Source organism: Perognathus longimembris, chromosome 8 (genome assembly GCF_023159225.1).
Source record: "Perognathus longimembris pacificus isolate PPM17 chromosome 8, ASM2315922v1, whole genome shotgun sequence".
Taxonomy (NCBI): Eukaryota; Metazoa; Chordata; class Mammalia; order Rodentia; family Heteromyidae; genus Perognathus; species Perognathus longimembris.
In genome coordinates, this window is record NC_063168.1 from 1,968,490 (window position 1) to 1,987,928 (window position 19,439).

General features: G+C 60.0%; 1 protein-coding gene across 1 annotated transcript; it reads right to left on the minus strand.

Annotated features, from left to right (window-relative positions):
* Positions 1-985: 985 nt before the first annotated feature.
* On the minus strand, positions 986-18,897 carry LOC125356069 (myelin and lymphocyte protein). Its single transcript, XM_048352341.1, has 4 exons — positions 18,732-18,897; positions 4,730-4,897; positions 4,150-4,275; positions 986-1,540 (listed from the first exon to the last, which is right to left on the minus strand). The coding sequence occupies exons 1-4, from the start codon at positions 18,822-18,824 to the stop codon at positions 1,466-1,468; spliced, it is 462 nt and encodes a 153-aa protein (XP_048208298.1). The 5' UTR covers positions 18,825-18,897; the 3' UTR covers positions 986-1,465.
* Positions 18,898-19,439: the final 542 nt, after the last annotated feature.

The following is a 19,439-nucleotide window of genomic DNA, read 5'->3' on the forward strand; positions in this document are numbered from 1 at the left end:
AGAGTCAAGAAGCTCCGGGGAAGGGGGGGTGTCAGCCCCCCACTTCCTTGAGGGGCCACCGGAGCACGCAGCTGCTCAGCCAGAGCTCATGGCTGCTCTGGGTTCCATCTGGGGGCCCGGCCATGGCGTCACGGGGACCGGGGCCTTCCAGGTCCTAGCTCAGAACCTCTCCCCGCGCGGAGGGAGGGAGGGCCTTCTCCCAGATGGCCCATCGCACGTCCCAAGCGAGCCGGCCGCTGCTTCTCCCCTTCCCTCCTTCCCCTCCCTCCCGTGGAGGGGCCTAGGCCATCTGCCCACGCGGCTCCGTGAGTGGAACAGAACACAGACCACGGGATCCAGAACATCTAAGAGTAGCTTTATAAAGAGTGAGAGGCGGCGTCGGCACTTAGGTTTGCCTGGGGGGAGGGGAGCCTGGGAACAATTCCCACGGGATGTAGGTGACCGCATCCGGCAGCGCACAGCGGTGGCCTCCGGCTGGCACGTCACCAGGTTTTTGCTTTGTGGTCCTGGGGCTTGAACTCAGAGCCTAGGCACTGTCCCTGAGCCTCTGTGCTCAAGGCTAGTGCTCTACCGCCTGAGCCACAGCGCCACTGCTGTCCTTTCCCGAGTGTAGCATAATGGAGATTAGAGTCCCATAGACTTTCCTGCCCGGGCTGGCTTCAAATCACGATCCTCAGAGCTCAGCTCTCTGAGAAGCTAGGATGACAGGCGGGAGCCACTGGCACCTGGCTCTTGGCTAGTTTTCGGGGGTGGGGGGGAATGCTATCCTGGTGGATGGATGTTACTGGGTGGGTAGGGTCCTCAGCACAATGCCCTGAGAGGACAATGGCCAGGCATATGCAGCACACCCTTTGTGCTGTCATCTGATGCTGAGACTCAGGTAAAGTCAAGGGATTCCTCAGAAAGATCGCGATGCTGAAGAATTAAACCCCCCCCCCACCCGCCATCAACTCCATAACACCAGTGGACATAAAGACCCTTAGTCAAGTATTTCAAAGGGTACACTCTTCCACTTTGGGCATCTGGAGGCTTCTGTTGAGGGTTTAGTCTCTTTGACACAGAATATTCATGAAGACTTAGAAACCTGCCCGGAGTTGAAGTCCTCAAAGGAGTGTGTGGAAAATTCCAGTGGGTGGTGCTGAAGGTCTGGTCAGATGGGTGGTTAGCTTTCCCTCCTCAGGTCTTGGTCTCCGATTCCCTTACGAGCCCCACACTCAGACAGAAAGTGACCCTAGAAAGCTGGAAGCTACCCAAAGCCAGCCCCCCACCCCTGGAAGAAGGCAGAGAGGAGCGTAAACATGACACCTGCAAGAAATAGAGGGCTGCTCCGTGTGTGTGTGTGTGTGTGTGTGTGTGTGTGTGTGTGTGGTTTGTTTTCTCTTTTCACCACCATGTCTGCGTTCCAGAACCGGGTGCCGGCAGCTGAGCTGACCTCATCCGGGTTTCTCGCCCGTGGGCCGCTGCTTTAGGAAGACTTCCATCTGAGGAGCGAGAACACTGCGTGGACCACGTAGAGCAGCGTGGCGACGTAGGAGAACACCTGCAAGCAAAGGAGAAACCACTCGTGGGCGCGCACGGCGGGGGGGGGGCTGTCCACGTCGCATCGCGGGGCGCCGAGGGCGGGGATGGACAAGCTGCCTCTGCCCGTCCCCCCACACCTCCTTCCCTGGGAGGGCCACGTGTTCACCCGGAGTCTTCTCAGTGCCGAATCCCAAGTGGGGCGAACTCCTGCTCACGGGGTCTTCGTGTGAGGAGGAACTACCAACCACCCCACCACCCCACTAATAGCCTTCGCTATTAGGCCTGGGGCAGGACGCTGAGTGACAACGTGCCTGCCTAGCAAGCACCACGTTCAAACCCTAGGGCCTCCCGAGACACACGAGCAACGGCTATGGAGAACTTCTCTCCTCAGAACCAGCAAGACCACACTGGAGCCACGGCTCCACGTAAGGCTTTTTAAATAAAGTGTATTGGAGATGAGCGTCTAGCAGCCGTTCCTGCCTGGGATGGCCTCCTAACGCGATCCTCAGCCCTCAGCCTCCAGTAGCTGGGATGACGGGTGCGAGCCAGCGCCTGGCTTCATCGAGGGTTGTTCGTCTCCCAGGGGTGGAGAGCGTAAGTGAACGAGTCAGGCCTCCCGGGACGTGGAGGGGTCACGGGGACACCCAGCAACCCCTCGGGATGACTGGCCAGCTACGTCAGCACTGGGAACGAAGGCCCTGGAAGGCGACCCCAGTCACCTGTTGTGCTCATTGGGCTTGCGTGTTCCCGTCATCCTGCTCTTGGCGGCAGATCTCTTTAAAGGTTTACCTGCTCCCAGACTCAACATCCGCATCGGGTTTTGTGACCTTGGGCAGAGGTCAAGAGTTTCCATCCCAGACACCACGTTTAGGATGGACACGCTTCTGTGACTCCTGAAAATGCCACTGCTCTGTCCGCGCTCCCGGTCCCTACGCCTGGGCGAACTCTCTGCCCTCATTGGCCCAAGGCGATGAGTAACCGGGTTACTGAATAACGAGTTCCAGAGAACTCTGTTTGGGAACTCCCAAGTGCCCTGTTAAAAAACAGCAGTCACGGAAGAGTGAGCAGCACCCCCGAAATCACCTGTGCCCATCTGGGGGTACATGAGGCCCAGGGAGAACCTTTGGCAGGAACGTCGCAGAAGTATAGAAGATAAAGACTTATTTTGAAAAGGAGCTTGAGAAATGGCACACCAGGCTACATTCAGAGATGAGGACCTACGCAGACATGTTTTGACCTTCAGAAACCCTATTCTCTATGATGCATTAATTGCCCACCATGGTTAAGATCTAGAAACTTCCAGATTGTTCCAGAAATCTCTAGCTCTCCTCCGGCAACCTCTACCAGCACCGGGGACCTCTCTGGAGAAGGAGCCCTGCCACTCACAAAGGAGAGAGAGAAGCTTAGCTTCTGAGACTGAGACTTCTGAGCTTCTTGTTCTAGTTAGAAACCAGAGAGGGGGCCATGGGCATGCTGAGAGCTTCTAAACATTGAGGGTTTATGAGAAAGGCCTCCTACTCTCTAGAATGACCACCTCTAGGGTCTGAAGGACAGACTGTGGTTGGGCATGATCTGCATTAAGTTCAGAGTATTGATGACTTCTCTCCCCAGTATACTAACCCAGTAGCTTTACGCTGAACCTCATGTGTATTTCACCTGCTTTCTGGAGAACGTTCTTGACTTTGTCTGAGCATGCTCATACCTGACAACTCCACTGATGATAGATAGGAACATGATCAAATGTGCAATGGAGCAATAGATGTTATCACACTACAGTGGACTGCTATATAGCGATGAGGATAAGCAATCTACTTGAATGAATCTAACACATTTTGATGAGAGGAAATGAACCATTGAAAAAAATGCAGCCTGGACAGTCCCATTTATATGAAGTTCAAAGGCAGGTAAAATCGAACTGGATGTTAGAAATAATTAGAAATTACAAAGTGGCAAGAGGGGGGTTTCTGGGAGCTGTTTATTGGGTTCCCTTCTCTGGATGTTATACTGCCTGTTGAAAAAGCTCAGAGGAAAAAATTAGAATGGAGTAGAAACCCGTGGTTCTCAACTACTATTGGAAAATGTATTGGAAATGCATTTTGTGTCATGAGTTACTACTCTGCTCTCCGAAGGGCCTATGCCCACTCCTCGGGGAAAATGTCTCAAGCAAATGACAGAGGCTCTGACTCATTTCATTAAAAAGAAACTCCTTCCCCGACGGGCGTGTGGGTGCCCTTCACTATCGCGGCGCCCGTGGGCCGCGGTGCCTGTGGCTAAGACCTGGCTGGCCAGACCCGGGCGCTCTTCCTCTGTTCCGGTGCTGGGGTTTAAACTTAAGCCCCCGGGGGTCTCGCTTAGCTTTTTCTCTCAAGGTTGGCGCTCTACCACTTGAGCCACACCTCCACTTCTGGGTTTTTGCTGGTTCCCTGGAGATCAGAGTCTCAAGGACTTTCCTGCCTCGCCTGTCTCGAAGCTGCAGTCCTCAGATCTCAGCCTCCGGAGTCTCGGGGTCCCTACGTCTCCTCCCAGGGGGCTTTGCGGCTTCGGAATCAAGGGAACGTGTGACTTCCTTCCGACGTTAGTGAGGCCTACGAAGAAGCAAGGGCGCGGCCGGGCCGGCCGGACACTCACCACGGCGGAGATGTTCTCGTGGTAGTGCTTGAAGGTGAAGCCTTCCTGCATGGAGATGGTGGCCAGGGCTTCCAGCACGGAGGCGCTGAGGTAAAACATGGCAGCCACACAGTGGTAGGCCGCGTCCTGCGGATCAGGAAGGGCAGGGGGTGTCATGGCGGGCGGGGGGGGGGGGGGGGCGGGGGAGAGATCCCGACCCGGCCCCGCGGTCCCCACCCGGCAAGGCTCAGGCCGCTTCCCCCTCCCGCCCTCCCCCGTGCCGGGAGCCTGGAGGACGTGGCCAGGGGCGTCTCCCGCGTGGGCGGAGGATGCCGAGAAGGGGCTGCTCCGTCCCCGAGACGGGGGCACGGCGGGGACCGGGGGAGCCGGGGACACAGAGCCGCCAGCGCCTCCTGACCACGTTCTCAGGGCGAGTCCCGGGTTGCTGGGCGCGCGTCTGAGCTGAGGCGGGGCTGCTGAGCCTTGGGGTGCGCAGGAGGACATCTGCAGGCCGCTCCCCCCCGCTCTCTGGAGAAGCTGGGCCCCCCGGGACAGAGAGGTCGAGGCCCCCCTCCCCCCAGACACCCCACAGCCGACTCACCAGGGTGACCCAGGAGGCCTCCCCGCCGTGGGCGCCCATGACGTACAGCACCAGCAGGGACGTGGTGGCCACGAAGCAGAACACGGACACGAACATCACCCAGCCCTGGACCAGGGGGATGGGCACCAGGGAGGAGGCGATCAGGATCCACACCAGGCCCCCAAAGATCTGCGGGCGAGAAAACAGGGAGACCCTCAGGCCGGAGGAGAGGGCCACCCCACGGGTCCCCCCCCCCCGCCCACGTCACGCGCGAAACAGCGCAGCGGCGGAGAGAACCGGCGAGGCACGTTCCTCACCAGAATGTCTCTTCCGTGTCCCCCAAAGGTGTCGATTCCCCTAGCAGAGGGACCCAAGTCACTGGTTTGCTTTCCACCATTGTCTTCCTTTTTTGTGGGTCATGGGGCTTGAACTCGGGGCCTCGGCACCGTCTCTGAGCTTTCTGCCTCAAGGCTAGGGCTCTACCACTTGGAGCCACAGCGCCACTTCTAGTGGTTAATTGGAGATAAGAGTCTCACCGACTTTCCTGCCAGGGCTGGCTTTGAACCACGATCCTCAGAACTCAGCCTCCTGAGTAGCTAGGATGACAGGCATGAGCCACCGGCACCCAGCTTCCCTCATTTCTTAAATACGATTTAACTTCTTAAATTCAATGAACACTTATATTACACGTCTACGCTAGGCACTGTCTAAGCCCACGACTCAGATAACTCTCCTAACAGCGCCATAAGTCAAGGACTGACCCGTTTGTCAGGAGAGGGAACCGAAGCACATACGTATCACTCCAAGAAAGAACTTAGGTATTCTAGCTTTATCCTAGTATTAGCTTGGCATTCTTTCCTTCCCACTGGCCTTGCTATTAAAATATTTTTTCTTTTATGAAATGGTAGCAACCAGCATGTTGGCTGAGAAGCGCCTCTGCCACCCAGCTCCTCGGTGCCCTACGGGGGTGCACCCCGCAGCCTGGGCCAGCGCCTGAGGGGTCCTGAGAGGAGACCTGGGGCTCAGCCTCCGCAGCCTGGGCCTCAGCATTTGCAGGCAGCGATGGACACCCTCCCCCTCGGCAGGGCTAGTGTGAAATGACTGAACTGGGGGGGGGTGGAGCTTCTGGCACCGTGCCCATGGTTCCCAACAACCCCCGCAAGTGGGGACAGGGCACCCCCACCAGCAGGCTGACAGCCGAGTGAAGAAAGGATGCCTAAGGAGCCAGTGACAGCCCCCTCCACATCCTGTGGGTTCACGGCACGCCAACACCCCGAAAGCCGGTGAAGCGGCTCCGCCCTCCCCACCCCCCCACCCCGGCCTGAAGCAGGAAGGCAGCCTGCGCCGCGGGGTGAGGCCTGGCCCCAAGAATGAAATGCCCGAGAAAAACTGTATGGGTCCCCGACGCGCTGTAGCCTCTGTATTTTCTTCACTATTCCCCAAACGATGCGGTGTGAAAGCTACTTCCGTAGCACGTGCGTGGATCCCACCATCGGGGCTAGCTCGGGATGACCGGAAGTACACGGGGAGGAGTGGGTCACGGGAGCGAGGCCAGTCCACATGGCTCCGCCCGCGCACGGAGAGCAAACAGGAGCGGAGCCCGGCCGCGCCCGATACGGCGCCCGCCCGCCCGCCCGCCGCGCCCCACCCACAAATATTTGTCCAGAGCAAGGGTCTGGGTGAGGGTTCGAGCGTGCCCCTTCGCAAACGTAGCTTCTAGAAGGAAAACCGCCGTCCGCCCGCCCGAAGGTGCAGCCCGGGGGCCGCTCGTCTCTGTCGAGGCCAGACTCGCCGGGCTGATCCGCACCCATCCGCTCATCCGCGGGGGGCGGGTGGGCCTCGGACAAAGCGGTTCCCCCGGGGGGCGGGGGCGTGAGAGCCGGGGGGGGGGGGGGCGGACGCGCCCTGTGAACCCGCACACGCCGCCTTCACCCGGAACGCGCCACACCGACTCCCGGCCCAGCGCCCGGGAACACGTCCCCATTATACAAAGGCTGGGTGACATCCAGGAACGCTCGCCAGACACGGAATGGTGACCTCCTGAACGTCCCGCTGGCTTTCCGAGGATGCCAGCCAAGGCCCCTCTCCCGATCCCACCTGCCTCTCCCGCCAGCTTGACTCCAACGCTGAGGCCTTGTCTTAAATGCGGGCTGCGCAGGCCCTGCCCCGCACGTATATCTAGGAGGGAAACTACCCATCCTTCCTGCAGTCCAGGGCTGGGTACTGAGCAGAGTTAGAGTTCTGTAAAGATCAGGGAGCAATGTGCAAAAAGGAACAAAGCGTCCCAAAGTCAAAGTCCCCCGTGCTGAGTGTCAGCAGCTCACGTTCTCCCGGCTACTCAGGAAGCCGAGATCTGAGGACTGAGGTTCAAAGCCGGCCTGGGCAGCCAGGAAAATCTCTGATATTCTTCTTCTTTTTTTTTTTTTTTTGCCAGTCCTGGGCCTTGGACTCAGGACCTGAGCGCTGTCCCTGGCTTCTTCCCGCTCAAGGCTAGCACTCTGCCACTTGAGCCACAGCGCCACTTCTGGCCGTTTTCTGTATATGTGGTGCTGGGGAATCAAACCCAGGGCCTCATGTATATGAGGCAGGCACTCTTGCCACTAGGCCATATCCCCAGCCCCTTCTTTTTGCTCAAGGCTAGCACTCTGCCACTTGAGCCACAGCGCCCCTTCTGGCTCTGGAACCAAACCCAGGGCTTCGTGTATACAAGGCAAGCACTCTTGCCACTAGGCCATATCCCCAGCCTCTGGTATTCTTATCTCCAATTAATCACTAAAAAGCTGGAAGCTCAAGTGGTAGAGTGCCAGCTCTGAGTGAGAAGGATTTTTGCCACGCTCGTTCATGTACTGAGACGGCATCGAGGGCGACCGTGGTCAGCTCTGGGGACACAGCCCACCCTCCCTTTCTTTCTCCATCACAAAGTACAAAGTGAAAACCCCAGTAGCCTGGGATCTAAACCTACCCAGTTACCCACTCCCCAATGTGCTGGGAGTTGGAACTTAAAAATCACCTCAAAAGCATCAGAAAGAAAAGCAGAACACCTCCCTGGCCCTATGGGCTGACACCCGTCATCCTAGCTATCTCCGGAGGCTGGGATCGGAGGACCGCAGTTCGAAGGCAGTGTGGGCAGGCCAACTTGAGACACTGCTATCTGCCATGAGCTGCGGAGTGCGGCTCTCTCCATGGGCCGGAAGACACGAGGAGAGGGGGGCAGAACTTGAGAACACGTGGTCCCCCAGAAAGTGAACCTTGAGTCAAGAATTCATCTGCCTCTGCACAAGGGGCTACGGTGGCTGTGGAGACGGGAGGAAGCCTTCCTCCTAACAATGGGCTCCGTTATCAGAGGAGGGAAGGAATTCTCCAGCACATTCTCGAGATTCATCTGAAGCTGCTTCCCCTCGTGCGGCTGAAAGAGCCCTTCATGCCCAGGCCCGGCGCTTCTGAAGCCGGGCTCCGCTCACCGAGGCCAGTGCCAAGGACTCGCCCCGCGTCTCTGGCTGCTTTCCCGGGGCCCTACTGTTCTCTGTCACGGTCCCTGCAGCCGATGTCAAGATGCGAACCCGAGGACTCCTCCTCCCCCCGTCCCGGTGGCGTGGCCTCTCGGAGCCCGGCACCCCAACGCCCAGCCCCACAGCCTCCCCAAACGCCAACTCCAGACTCTGTGTGTCTGCGTGTGCGCGCGTGCCCGCGCTTGCCGGTCCTGGGGCTTGAACTCAGGGCCTGGGCGACGTCCTTGAGTTGTTGTGGTCAAGGCTAATGCACTACCACGTGGGGTCACAGCTCCATTTCCGGCATTTCGGTAATGAATTGGAGATACATCTCACCGACTTTCCTGCCCCGGCTGGCTTTGAACCATGGCCCTCAGCTCTCAGCCTCCTGAGTAGCCAGGATTGCAGGCTGAGGCACCGGTGCCCGGCTTCCTCTCGGCCAGTGCTCCCGGGGAGGCTGGCAGGCTGAGGCACCAGTGCCCGGCTTCCTCGCGACCAGTGCTCCCGGGGAGGCTGGCAGGCTTCGCGCGGCTCTAGGGGTGGACTCGCTGAGAAGACTCAGTGTGAGTCGGAGAAAGGTGTGTGGGGCACACGTGTGTGCCGTGTGTGTGCCTGTGCACACACTCATGCAGAGTCCCCCGTCTGTGCATATGTACGTGCGTGTGCAGCCGTGCACGTTTCTCGCGTGCAGAGGCAGGTGCGGGGTGGGGTCCAGCCGGGGAGGACACGGCAGCCCGGGGCCGCAGCTCGGTGCCGGGGTGGAAAGAGGAGCGTGACGACGCCGGGACGCGAGGGGCGGCGGGCGCGGGGCGGGGGGGCGGCCCGCCCGCCGTTACCTGGCTCGCCGTGGTCACACAAGCCTCGCGGGACACTTCCCGTCCTGCGGGGTGAGGCTGAGGGCGTGGAAGGACACACGCGTGTCCGCGTGGACCCGGTGTGGACCCGGCCTTTGGGTCCGGAGAGCGTCAGCCCCTGCGCAGTCAGAGGCCGGGCGCTCCTGTCTGCTGCCCCGCGCGTGCCCTGGAGAGGGGCTGCAGGTCGGGCACGCTCAGGGCGAGGGGCCTCGCACGCCCACGGCGAGGGGCCTCGCACGCCCACGGCGAGAGGCTTTGCTCCAAGACGCTCACCAATGGACGGAGCCCGTCTCTCCCTCCCTCTCCTCCCGTCTTCTGTCCCGTGTGGCTCTGGGCTCGCTAAGAGCTGAGTCGGGTCCAGCGACGCCGTCAGTCCCAGTGACGCCATCAGTCCCAGTGACGCCATCAGTCCCAGTGACGCCGTCAGTCCCAGTGACTCCGTCAGTCCCAGTGACGCCGTCAGTCCCAGTGACGCCGTCAGTCCCAGTGACGCCGTCAGTCCCAGTGACGCCGTCAGTCCCAGTGACGCCGTCAGTCCCAGTGACGCCGTCAGGCCTGCAGCAGGGCGAGCAGAGAACACCTCCCACGGGGCCGGGGGCAAGTGCAGTGATTCCGGATGCTGAAGCTCCGTCCCGGGGAGGAAACGCGGCCGGGGGGCAGAAGGCTGTCCGTATGGGGGCCTCCCTCCCCCCCCCGCACCCCGGCACCTCAAAAGGCAGCTTCCTGGGAGCCCGACTTGTGCTCTACTCCCGAGGGAACAGCAGCAGTGCTCAGGGGAGCACTCCGAGCCCCGGCAGGGTTCCTCTTTCCGGGGGACCCACCGCGCCCCGCCGCGGCGGCGGCCTCATTCCGTCCACGCTGCGGAAGAGCGGGAGTCGGGGGGCCTGGGACCGGTTCATACGGAGGGGAACTGCGGCTGGGAGCTTCAGCGCCAGGGGCTGAGCTCAGGTCTGCGTTGACACCAGCGGGGCAGTGTCGCCATCAAGGCCCCCCCCCCGCCCCGTGGCGGTCACAGACCGGGGTGAGGACAGCGGGCTTCACCACTGTCCCCCACCGGTGTGGGCCACAGGCGCCCCTCAGACCCACAGACCAGAGACTTCCGGCAGCCGGGCTCCCGTGGGGTGGAAAATTCTGCCTACCACACCCACACCCTTTGACTTCATTCAACAAGATAAACAGAAGCAAGGCGTTTCCGTGCACACGCGCACACACGCACACACACGCACACACACACAAGCAAACGAGGTAAGCCACCTGAACAAAAGACACAATCCACAGAAACCCCAGGCCAGCAACAGCGGCTTGAATGGGAGACAATGAAAGGCATGGACAGGAGTCGCCGAGTGGGTTAGTAACGTGGTGAGCACCCACAAATGAAACAGGTGTATACTTGCAAACAGCGGGGAAACACCCCCCCCCCTTACCTGGGCTGTGTCCCTCCCAGAGGCCAGGGCCTCCCTCTTGGGAATTAGTGGCCATTGGCAGTGTCTCCTCCTTCTGCCTTTTAGTTAAGATATCATCTTGTGATCCATAAACATTAGCCAGGTGAGCCAGCATACGCTAGCCCCTTTCCTGAGAATGTTCCAGAATGCCTGGTCTTTTGTTCTGGACAGGAACACCAACAGGGTGTAGCCGGGAGAGAGAGCACAAGCAAAGTGTTGCTGAGTGCCAGGAACGCGTGCTGTCGGTGGGCTTCCAGGTGGAGGTGCCAGGGGAGGGTCCCAAGCACCGCAAGCAAAGAGTTCTCCTTCCTTCTGCCAGGCCCCTGCCGCCGGGGCCTGCTCCCGCACCTCTGCAGGGCAGAAAGGGGGCTTGGGAAGGCAACGACGCGCGTGTGCCCGAAGGGGTCCTTTTCTGAACCTTCTAGAAGGCGAATCCCGTGTCACCCAAGACAAATTAATTGGGAAGCTTGCTTGCGGACCCACTGGTGACTGGCTCTTCTGCCTGCAGGGAGATGTGGCAATCTGGGTCACACTCAGAACCCCGAAAGCTCTCCCCAGCCATTCGGGCAGGGGCAGGGCTCCGTGTGAGGCCGAGGCTGGAGGTGCGGCCGCCATTCACTGCTCGCCCTGGCCGCCCCGTCAGGGCGTCCCAAGAAGGGCACGGAATAGCACGGAAAGCAACAGGTGGCGAGGGGCCGGGAGACCCCCAGGTACTACCCTCTGTGGGTGCGGGAAGGCCCCTTAGCTGCAGAGCAGGGTGTGAATTGTTAGTTAACGATTGTACCTATGAGGCTAAGCCAAATGAACTCCAAGAGAAGGACACAGGAGGACTCTATTGCTGTCGTTATGTTTAGTGTTCTAGGTGACTTCCTTCGGCGTACCACCTCTGCTCGCCGTATATGACTTTGGTACACTGGATATTGTAGATATGCTTACCTGAACTAGGGAAGGGAAAGAAAAATGAGGGAGGGTGTAACAAATAAGAAATGTACTCACTGCCTTATTATGTAACTGTACCTCCTCTGTACATCACCTTGTCAATAAAATTTAATTAAAAATACAATTATACCTAACAGCTGCTGATCCGTGACTATGTTGTGTTGCTTAAAAATCTCTGTGTGTACGCTGTACGTTGTCTTCCTCAATGTCGGGCTGTGTGTATGAATGGTCCTACACAATTATATCACCTGGTAGCATAGCGGCTGTCGAGTCTAAATAAATGCACTGCGATGTTCACACCAAGAAAACACTGCTCCATCCCACCACGCACGACTGCCTTACACTGGCTTAATCCTCACAGCAATCAAGTGTGCAAAGGTACGCCCGGGGTTGGTGCTGACATTGCTGGCAGCCTTCCCTCCGCCGAGCTGGCTTCGGGGCCTTCCTGGGTGTGGCAGGTACCCACGGGGTCCCTGGCGCAGATAATTATCATGGAGACCTCGTAATGCCAGCACCCAGGGGAGAGGAGTGGGGAGTGCGTCCCGCCCGGGGCTTCCCAGGGCTGTGCAGAACCGCGCCGCCCTCTCCACTCGCCCAGCTGGTGTTGTGGGTGTGAACAGCTGGGGTTGTGGGCGTGGGTGTGAACAGCGCCTCCGACCCTGGCCAGGCTGAGACCTGCGGCCTCCTGGGGGGTCTTACTCCTGAAAGCTCCTGGGCAGAGAGCAGCCCCCCGCACCCGAGATGAGGAGGAACTTCAAGGGGACGCCTAAAGACAGTCTCAGAACAGAGATGGCGGTGGCGTCCTGCGCAGCGACCCTGCGCCCGGCGGGCAGCGGTCACCTGGATACTCAGAGAGCAGCTCAAAGTCACTGACTCCGGACCAAAGCTACTGGCTCTTGAAAAACCGGAAAAGTCACTTCTCAAAGCCCAAACACCTCCCCGCCCCCTCTGTAGAGAGAAGGGAAGGAAAAAGCCTCCGCCGAGACTGGCTGTCCCCCGCCCTAAACAGCTCCGCAGAGGCACAGCCGAGAAAGCCGGCCAGTGACCGGGCCGGCGACCCGGTCTCCGTGGCTAAGCAGGGCCGATGGGAGGGTCCTGGCTGGGACCACAGCACGACCCCAGCCCGCGAGGACCTCGGGACACCGGGCTCCCTCCCCCAGCCTCTCATCCAGAACTGCCCCCCTGTTCTGCCCCCTCGTTAAACACTCTAGGGATAGCCTGGCTTATGGAGGGCCAAGGGAGCTCAGTCAGTGCTAGAAAGTGTGTGTGTGTGTGCGCGTGCGTGTGTGCACGTGTGCGTGTATGCGCCACTACTAGGACTTGGACTCAGAGCCTCATTCTCTTGCTGGCTTTGCTTGCTCTCACAACTGGTGCTCTGCCACTTGAGCTATGCCTCCAGCCCGGCTTTTTGCTGGTTATCTGGAGAGGGAGGCTAGCGAGCTTCTCTGTCCAGTTTGGCTTTGAACCCCAAACCCCCAGGGTTATAAATGTAAGCCCCGGCCCCTGGCTGGGGTGTCGTCTGACAAGGAGGGGCGTCCCAGTGGCTCTGTGATGGCTCTCCACTCCCCGAGTCTACCGCCTGCCCGTCTGTCTGCCTCTCGCTGGCGTGGGGGGCTCGCGGCGGCTCTCGGGACACCCGCGCGCCCAGGCGGGGTGGCGGCGGCTCACACCTGTGATGGGAGCCGCTCGGCTGGGGTCACCATCCTCCGGGGGCCGGACGCTCACACCGGTGGGAAGAGCCAGAGGGCTCCCGGCGGGAGACGCGGTCCAGACGGAACGCTGCTGCTCTCCCTGCCCTCCCTGGCCATGGCGGCCTGGGTGTCCTGAGGGCCCTGGCTTAGAAGGGAGGAGGAGGAAACGGGGCGTTATGGCTCTGAAAGGAAAAGTCCGCCACTGGGTGAGGCCTTTCCCCTCATTCCGGGGGGAGAGGCCGGGAGCAAAGCCTCGACGGAGCTCTTGGGAGAGGGCAGTGGACATTTTACATCCTAGACCCACGCGGGGGTGCACCTGCGACTTCACTGCTTCTAGGGGGGGGGGTCACACTGCTTAGCCAGACCTGCTTTCCATGTCTTGTGGGGACCCCATGGCACCCTGAGCCTGGGAGTCCCGGGAGGGGCTCCCAGCGGTTGCCAGGCCCTACCTGTAGGACCAGCCCTTGCCTGCCCCAGTGGGCTTGCTTCCTCGCCGGCCACGGAAGTGGGGTGGCCTCTCCTGTCGGCCCTGGATTCCCCTCCACTGGGAAAGTCAGGCACGGGGAACGGAACCCTGAGTCATCACCAACTCCATGCGCCACAGAATGAAAAAGAATCTAGCACGTCCCACCCCCGGAGGAGCAGAAAATTACCAAGTCTGATGCCACGCAAGTGTGCAAAGAATGAGGAACCACAGCAACCTTCACTCCCTGCTGGAGGAGACAGAGAGGGCCCAGGTTTCGCCTGAAGCCTAGTTAAACAATTTGGGGAGGGAGGACATGCCTTATAAACACGCAGCGATGAGGCTGGGTCTCGCGAGCCTCGGCTTCCTCGCGTGAATCTGACGCTGGGATGTATCAATGAGAATGGCGCTTTGGGACTGCGGCACGGCGACAGCCTGCCCTGTGACCCTGCAAACCAAATCCTCCGTGAACTCAGGGAGACATCTGCAGCAGCAATTCCAAGAACGTTCTCGGCAATATTGCACAGGCGAACAGTAATCAATAGGAAATGGCCCAAATGACCATCAACAGACACAGGGTCCATATGTAGAAAGACGTCGCTTATTATAAGGGATATGTACAGTATGATACAATTTCCATAAGGTGTAAAAGACAGCATAACCCAATGCCTTGCTTATAGTTGGGTGTGGGTGTCTAAAGCGGCTCTGGAGAGGTGAACCTCATGTTCAGTCAAGGCAAGATACCCCGTTGGGTGGGGAGCACATCTGGCTAGCTTTATTTCCCTAATGCCAAGAGGCAAAATATTAAGCTTTGGTAAAGCAGAGTAGTAAGTATGTGGTATTTTGAAAAGTCTACATATACTTTTTTGTACTACTTGAAATAGTTCTTAATTTTTTTTTTAAACTTGAGATGGAATCCATCTATCATAAGATCCACATTTAAAATTGGCCAGTGCAAGCCAGGGGTTGGTGGCTCCGCCTTGAAATCCTAGCTGCTGAAAAGGCTGAGAGCCCCTGGTCTCCATCTGAAGTCAGCCCTGGCAGGAAAGTCCATGAGACTCTTATCTCCAGTGCATCACCCGGAAGGCAAAAGTGGAAGTCCAAGTGGTAGAGCACCAACCTTGAGTGAAAAAAATAAGTGACAGCATCCAGGCTCTGAGTTCAAGCCCTGGTACTAGCACATCCAAAAACCTGACTAGTCCAGTGGCAATTAGTACATTTATGGGGTTGTACAAGCTTTGCTCCTATATAATTTCAAAATATTTCATCACCCTGAAAGGAAATTTATACCCACTAGTCAATTATTCCTCCTGCCCCTTTCAGTCCCAAGCCATTCGTTTGTGTTTCTTCCTCTGCGGATTTACCTATTTTGGATATGTCACCTAAACTGAATCATATAATATGCCTGCCTCGCCTTGCAGAGTTTCCATGGCTTATCAGCTATGTAGAACAAATCAGCAGTACTTCCTTCCTTTCCGGGGCTGAGTAATATTCTGTTAAAGGGATATACCACGCTTTGTTTATCCAGACCACCTGCTGATGAGCTGTCGGTTACTGTCGGTTAGCTCTGCTGTGGACAGGCATGTGCTCAGACTCATTTGAGGCCCTTCTGTGGTTATTCACCTGGGCAAGGAATTGCTGGACCGTGGGGTAGTTTTTGGGGAAACCACCAAATTATTTTCCACAGTGGCAGAAGTCTCTGACATGGCCATGTAATACACAAGCGTTCCAGTACCTCTGTATCCTGAGAGCTACTTGTTATTTTCCATTGGAGGCAGGTGTGTTGTTTGAAAGTTTCATTGTAGGCTTTGTTGCTGGGCTCATTTGAAAAATAAAAATTAATGGGCATGAAGTGATATTTCTTTCTTTTTTGGGGGGGTGGGGTGGGGAGGCAATCCTGAGGCTTGAACTCAAGACTTGAGCTTCTTTTGCTTAAGGCTAGCGCTCTACCACTCAAGCCACAGAGCCACCTCCAGCTTTTCCTGAGTAGCTAATTGGAGATAAGAGTCTCACGGACTTTCCTGCTCAGGCTGGCTTTGAACTGTGCTCCTCAGATCTCAGCCTCCTGACTAACTAGGATTTCAGGCGTGAGCTACTGGTGCCTGGAAGTGATATTTCACTGGGGTTTTTATTTCATTTCCTTAATGACAAATGTGATGGTTGTGCATTATTTCCTATGTTCATTTCCAACTTATACTTCTTTGGAGAAATGTCTATTCAAGCCATTTGCCCATCTTAAAATGGGGTTGTCCTTTTGCGGTTGTGTTACAATATTCCATAATGGGAGAGAGTCCTCCCAGCGACCGCGAGGCCCTCGTGTGAGCTCTTTAGCTGTCGGTTCCTTCCACATACCAAAGCACATACAGCTTCATGCACACCGTCCACAGGACAGCTTGAAGGAATGCTATCTGCTCTCCACTTTCCCTCACTGGTATCCGTGATACTACTCTCAATCTACAAAAGAGAAGAGGGATTCACAGATGACCTGGGAGACACCTGAGGCACCTTGACAAGTGGCAGGTGTGTGCGTGTGTGCGTGTGTGTGTGTGTGTATGTAGTTTAGGAGGAAGAGAAATATTTAAGAGAGTTGAGAGAGGGAAGTTTTCTGGGCAACAGGTTTTTCTAGAAACCTCTATTATCACAGGTCACAGAACCCCACTGGAGAAGGCGGTTTCCACTAACAGGTGGCACGGAGGATTCCTGCAACCCAGCTCTCTGCAGAGGTGGGCGGTGGTGGAGGCTTGAGCGGATCCTTCTGTCCCCTCAGGTTAGATCGCCCTGCCCGGCTGAGCTGTTCTAACCCCGAGGGCCACGTTTTCCACCGGGCTGAGCTACGACGAAGAGGTGGCAGAGAGAGCCCTGGAGGCCGTCCCTTCGTAGAGACAGCCGTATGACCTGAGCAGGGGTGCGCATGTGTGCTTGGTGGGGGGGGGGGGGGGATGAGATTTGGCAAAACTATGAAGCCCAACTACCACACCTGTGTTCTCGTGATTCTTGTTCTAATGCTCACCCAACAGCTAAAAGACAGGTAAGGCGTTCCCTGGCCAAACCGTGAGACACTGGAAGCTGTTTTGCTTACAAACCTCTCTGTCCTGCCCAGCTCACCACGGGAGGCCTGCTCTGTCTCTCCCTGTAGATCACTCCGTGTAAAGATCTGAAGGAGCCATGCTACTTATTCTCAGGTCCTGACCGCTTCTGCCCCTCTTCAGAAATCCAACATCGAGGAAAACACAGGCAAAGAGATGATAAAGGGAAGTCCCAGAGAAGAGAGAAGTCATTTGGAGAACGATGATCCAATGGGACTCTGTTATGGTGCAACCCAGAAGGGGTTCCACGGCACTGGACCTTTATGGCTTGCAGCTAGCATTGCCCTGGCCTTTGCCTGGCAACCTCAAGCTTGGAAGGAACTCATGGGGGTGGTGGGGGGGAGCTGGCTAAGAAGCTGACTGCCCTGGACAAACCCTTCTTACTTTATGCCTGTGTGGTCCCTATCCTATGTGGTGGGACTCAGTTTAGTCTTCAGCGTCTCTTCCCAATGTCACCCCTGTGACCCTCATTATCCACAGATTCGAAGTCCATCTGGATACGGGTTTCGGGTCCCACTACAAGTTCCTACCCCATTGCCCTCCCGCAAACCTGCTGTGTTTGCTGTTCAATCCCCTCCCTCCCCGACTCTACCAAGCTGCGCTCTAACAGTCAAACAGGTGGCTGCGCACACTCTCCTCTTGAAGGCCGCCCTGCTGCTGCGGTGGCGGCTCAGGAAAAGGCGGCCCAGCCCACGGAACAGATGAGGCTCACCCGCCCCTCGAGGCCCGAGCCGGGGCTTCCGGGGACCGGAGGCTGGTGGAGGTCTGAGGGCTACAGATTCGGAGAGCACTGAATGAGGAGCCCACCGGGGGAATCGGCCTAAGTCGCGGGGGCCACCGGGCCAGGCGGGGCCCAGTGCGGACGCAGAGGCAGCTCGAGGTCGGCTGGGTGCCCACGCCCGCCGGCCAGGCCTGCTCGCCTCCCCCCAGCCCGGGACACGGGAGGGGAGGGGGGGGACGGGGACCGCGGCGGCGGCCTTGTTCTCATTTCCCGATCCGCTCGGTCCCGAGCGCATGCGGGGCCGGAACCCCCCAAGTGCGTTCCCCCTCGCGACCCCGAAGCCTGCGCGGGCCCCGCGGGGGCTCCTTCCCCAGGCCCGGGCCCGAGGGCGCTGTGCCCGGGCGCCGAGCCCGCGGCCCGGGGCGGGGAGGCGGCTTCTCCACGACGCCCGGGCTCGGCGAGCCCGAGGGCGCGGCGCGGCTTCCCAACCCGGGAACCGACCCGATCGGGGCCACGAAGCCGGCTTCTCCGCTGAGGGCCCGGGGACTTGTTCTCCCCACGGTCCCGTGGGAAGGGGAGCGAGGCCCCAGGGTGGGAGCCGGCGCCACGCGGGACCCGCGCCCCGGCCCCCCTCCGCGCGCCCCGGCCCCTCCGCGCTCTCCCCGGCCCCCACTGCGCTCTCCCCGGCCCCTCCGCGCGCCCCGGCCCCTCCGCGCTCTCCCCGGCCCCCACTGCGCTCTCCCCGGCCCCTCCGCGCCCTCCCCGGCCCCTCCGCGCGCCCCGGCCCCTCCGCGCTCTCCCCGGCCCCTCCGCGCTCTCCCCGGCCCCCGGCCCCTCCGCGCTCTCCCCGGCCCCTCCGCGCTCTCCCCGGCCCCTCCGCGCTCTCCCCGGCCCCTCCGCGCTCTCCCCGGCCCCTCCGCGCTCTCCCCGGCCCCTCCGCGCCCTCCCCGGCCCCTCCGCGCTCTCCCCGGCCCCCCAGTGCGCTCTCCCCGGCCCCTCCGCGCCCTCCCCGGCCCCTCCGCGCTCTCCCCGGCCCCCCAGTGCGCTCTCCCCGGCCCCTCCGCGCTCTCCCCGGCCCCCCAGTGCGCTCTCCCCGGCCCCGGCCCCTCCGCGCTCTCCCCGGCCCCTCCGCGCTCTCCCCGGCCCCCCAGTGCGCTCTCCCCGGCCCCGGCCCCTCCGCGCTCTCCCCGGCCCCTCCGCGCTCTCCCCGGCCCCTCCGCGCTCTCCCCGGCCCCTCCGCGCTCGCCCCGGCCCCTCCGCGCTCTCCCCGGCCCCTCCGCGCTCTCCCCGGCCCCTCCGCGCTCGCCCCGGCCCCTCCGCGCCCCCCCCCGCGACTCACAAACTCCAGGACGCAGAGCAGGTCCGGGAAGGCGGCGAAGACCGAGAAGCCGCTGGGCAGGGCGCCGCCCCCCGACGCCGCCGCGGGGGCCATGCCGGCGAGCGGGCCTCGGGCTCGGGACGGCGCGCGCGGCTGCGGTTCCGCGCTCCGCTCCGCAGCGCAGTGGCCGCGGCGCCCCGGGGTGCGGGTTAAGAGCCGGGGAGCCCCCGCCCCGCCCCGGCCCCGCCCCGCCCCGCCCCGGCCCCGCCCCGCCCCCGGAGCCCAGCCCGGCCGGCCGCGGGGCGCCCCCCCCCCCCCGGGGCTCGGGGCTGACGGCGTCCGGGCTCCCTCGCGGAGCGCGGTCCAGCCGGGCCGATGGGGCCCGCGGGGGTCGGGCCGCCCGCCCTCCCCGCGCCGCGTCCCCGTCCCCGTCCCCGGGCGCCACGGCGCGGCCTCCGCGGGGCGGGAAGGCGCAGGCCCCGAGTTCAAGCCTCAATACTTGCACAACAAAACAAAACATCAAGGCACTGTCAACTCACTAACATCTTTGCCTGGCCTTGCGGTTTTTGTTGTGTCTTGCTTTTTTTGGTGCTTCACTACTTATTCCAAGCCTCTGTTGCTAAGTACTTTGCACTGGTAGCCTGTGCCTTGGGAGCAGTTCTGGCTCCCAGCACGCCCCTGTGAGGCTGGGAAGCTCCTGCCTGTCTTGGGGAAGGTGCATGGTGGCAA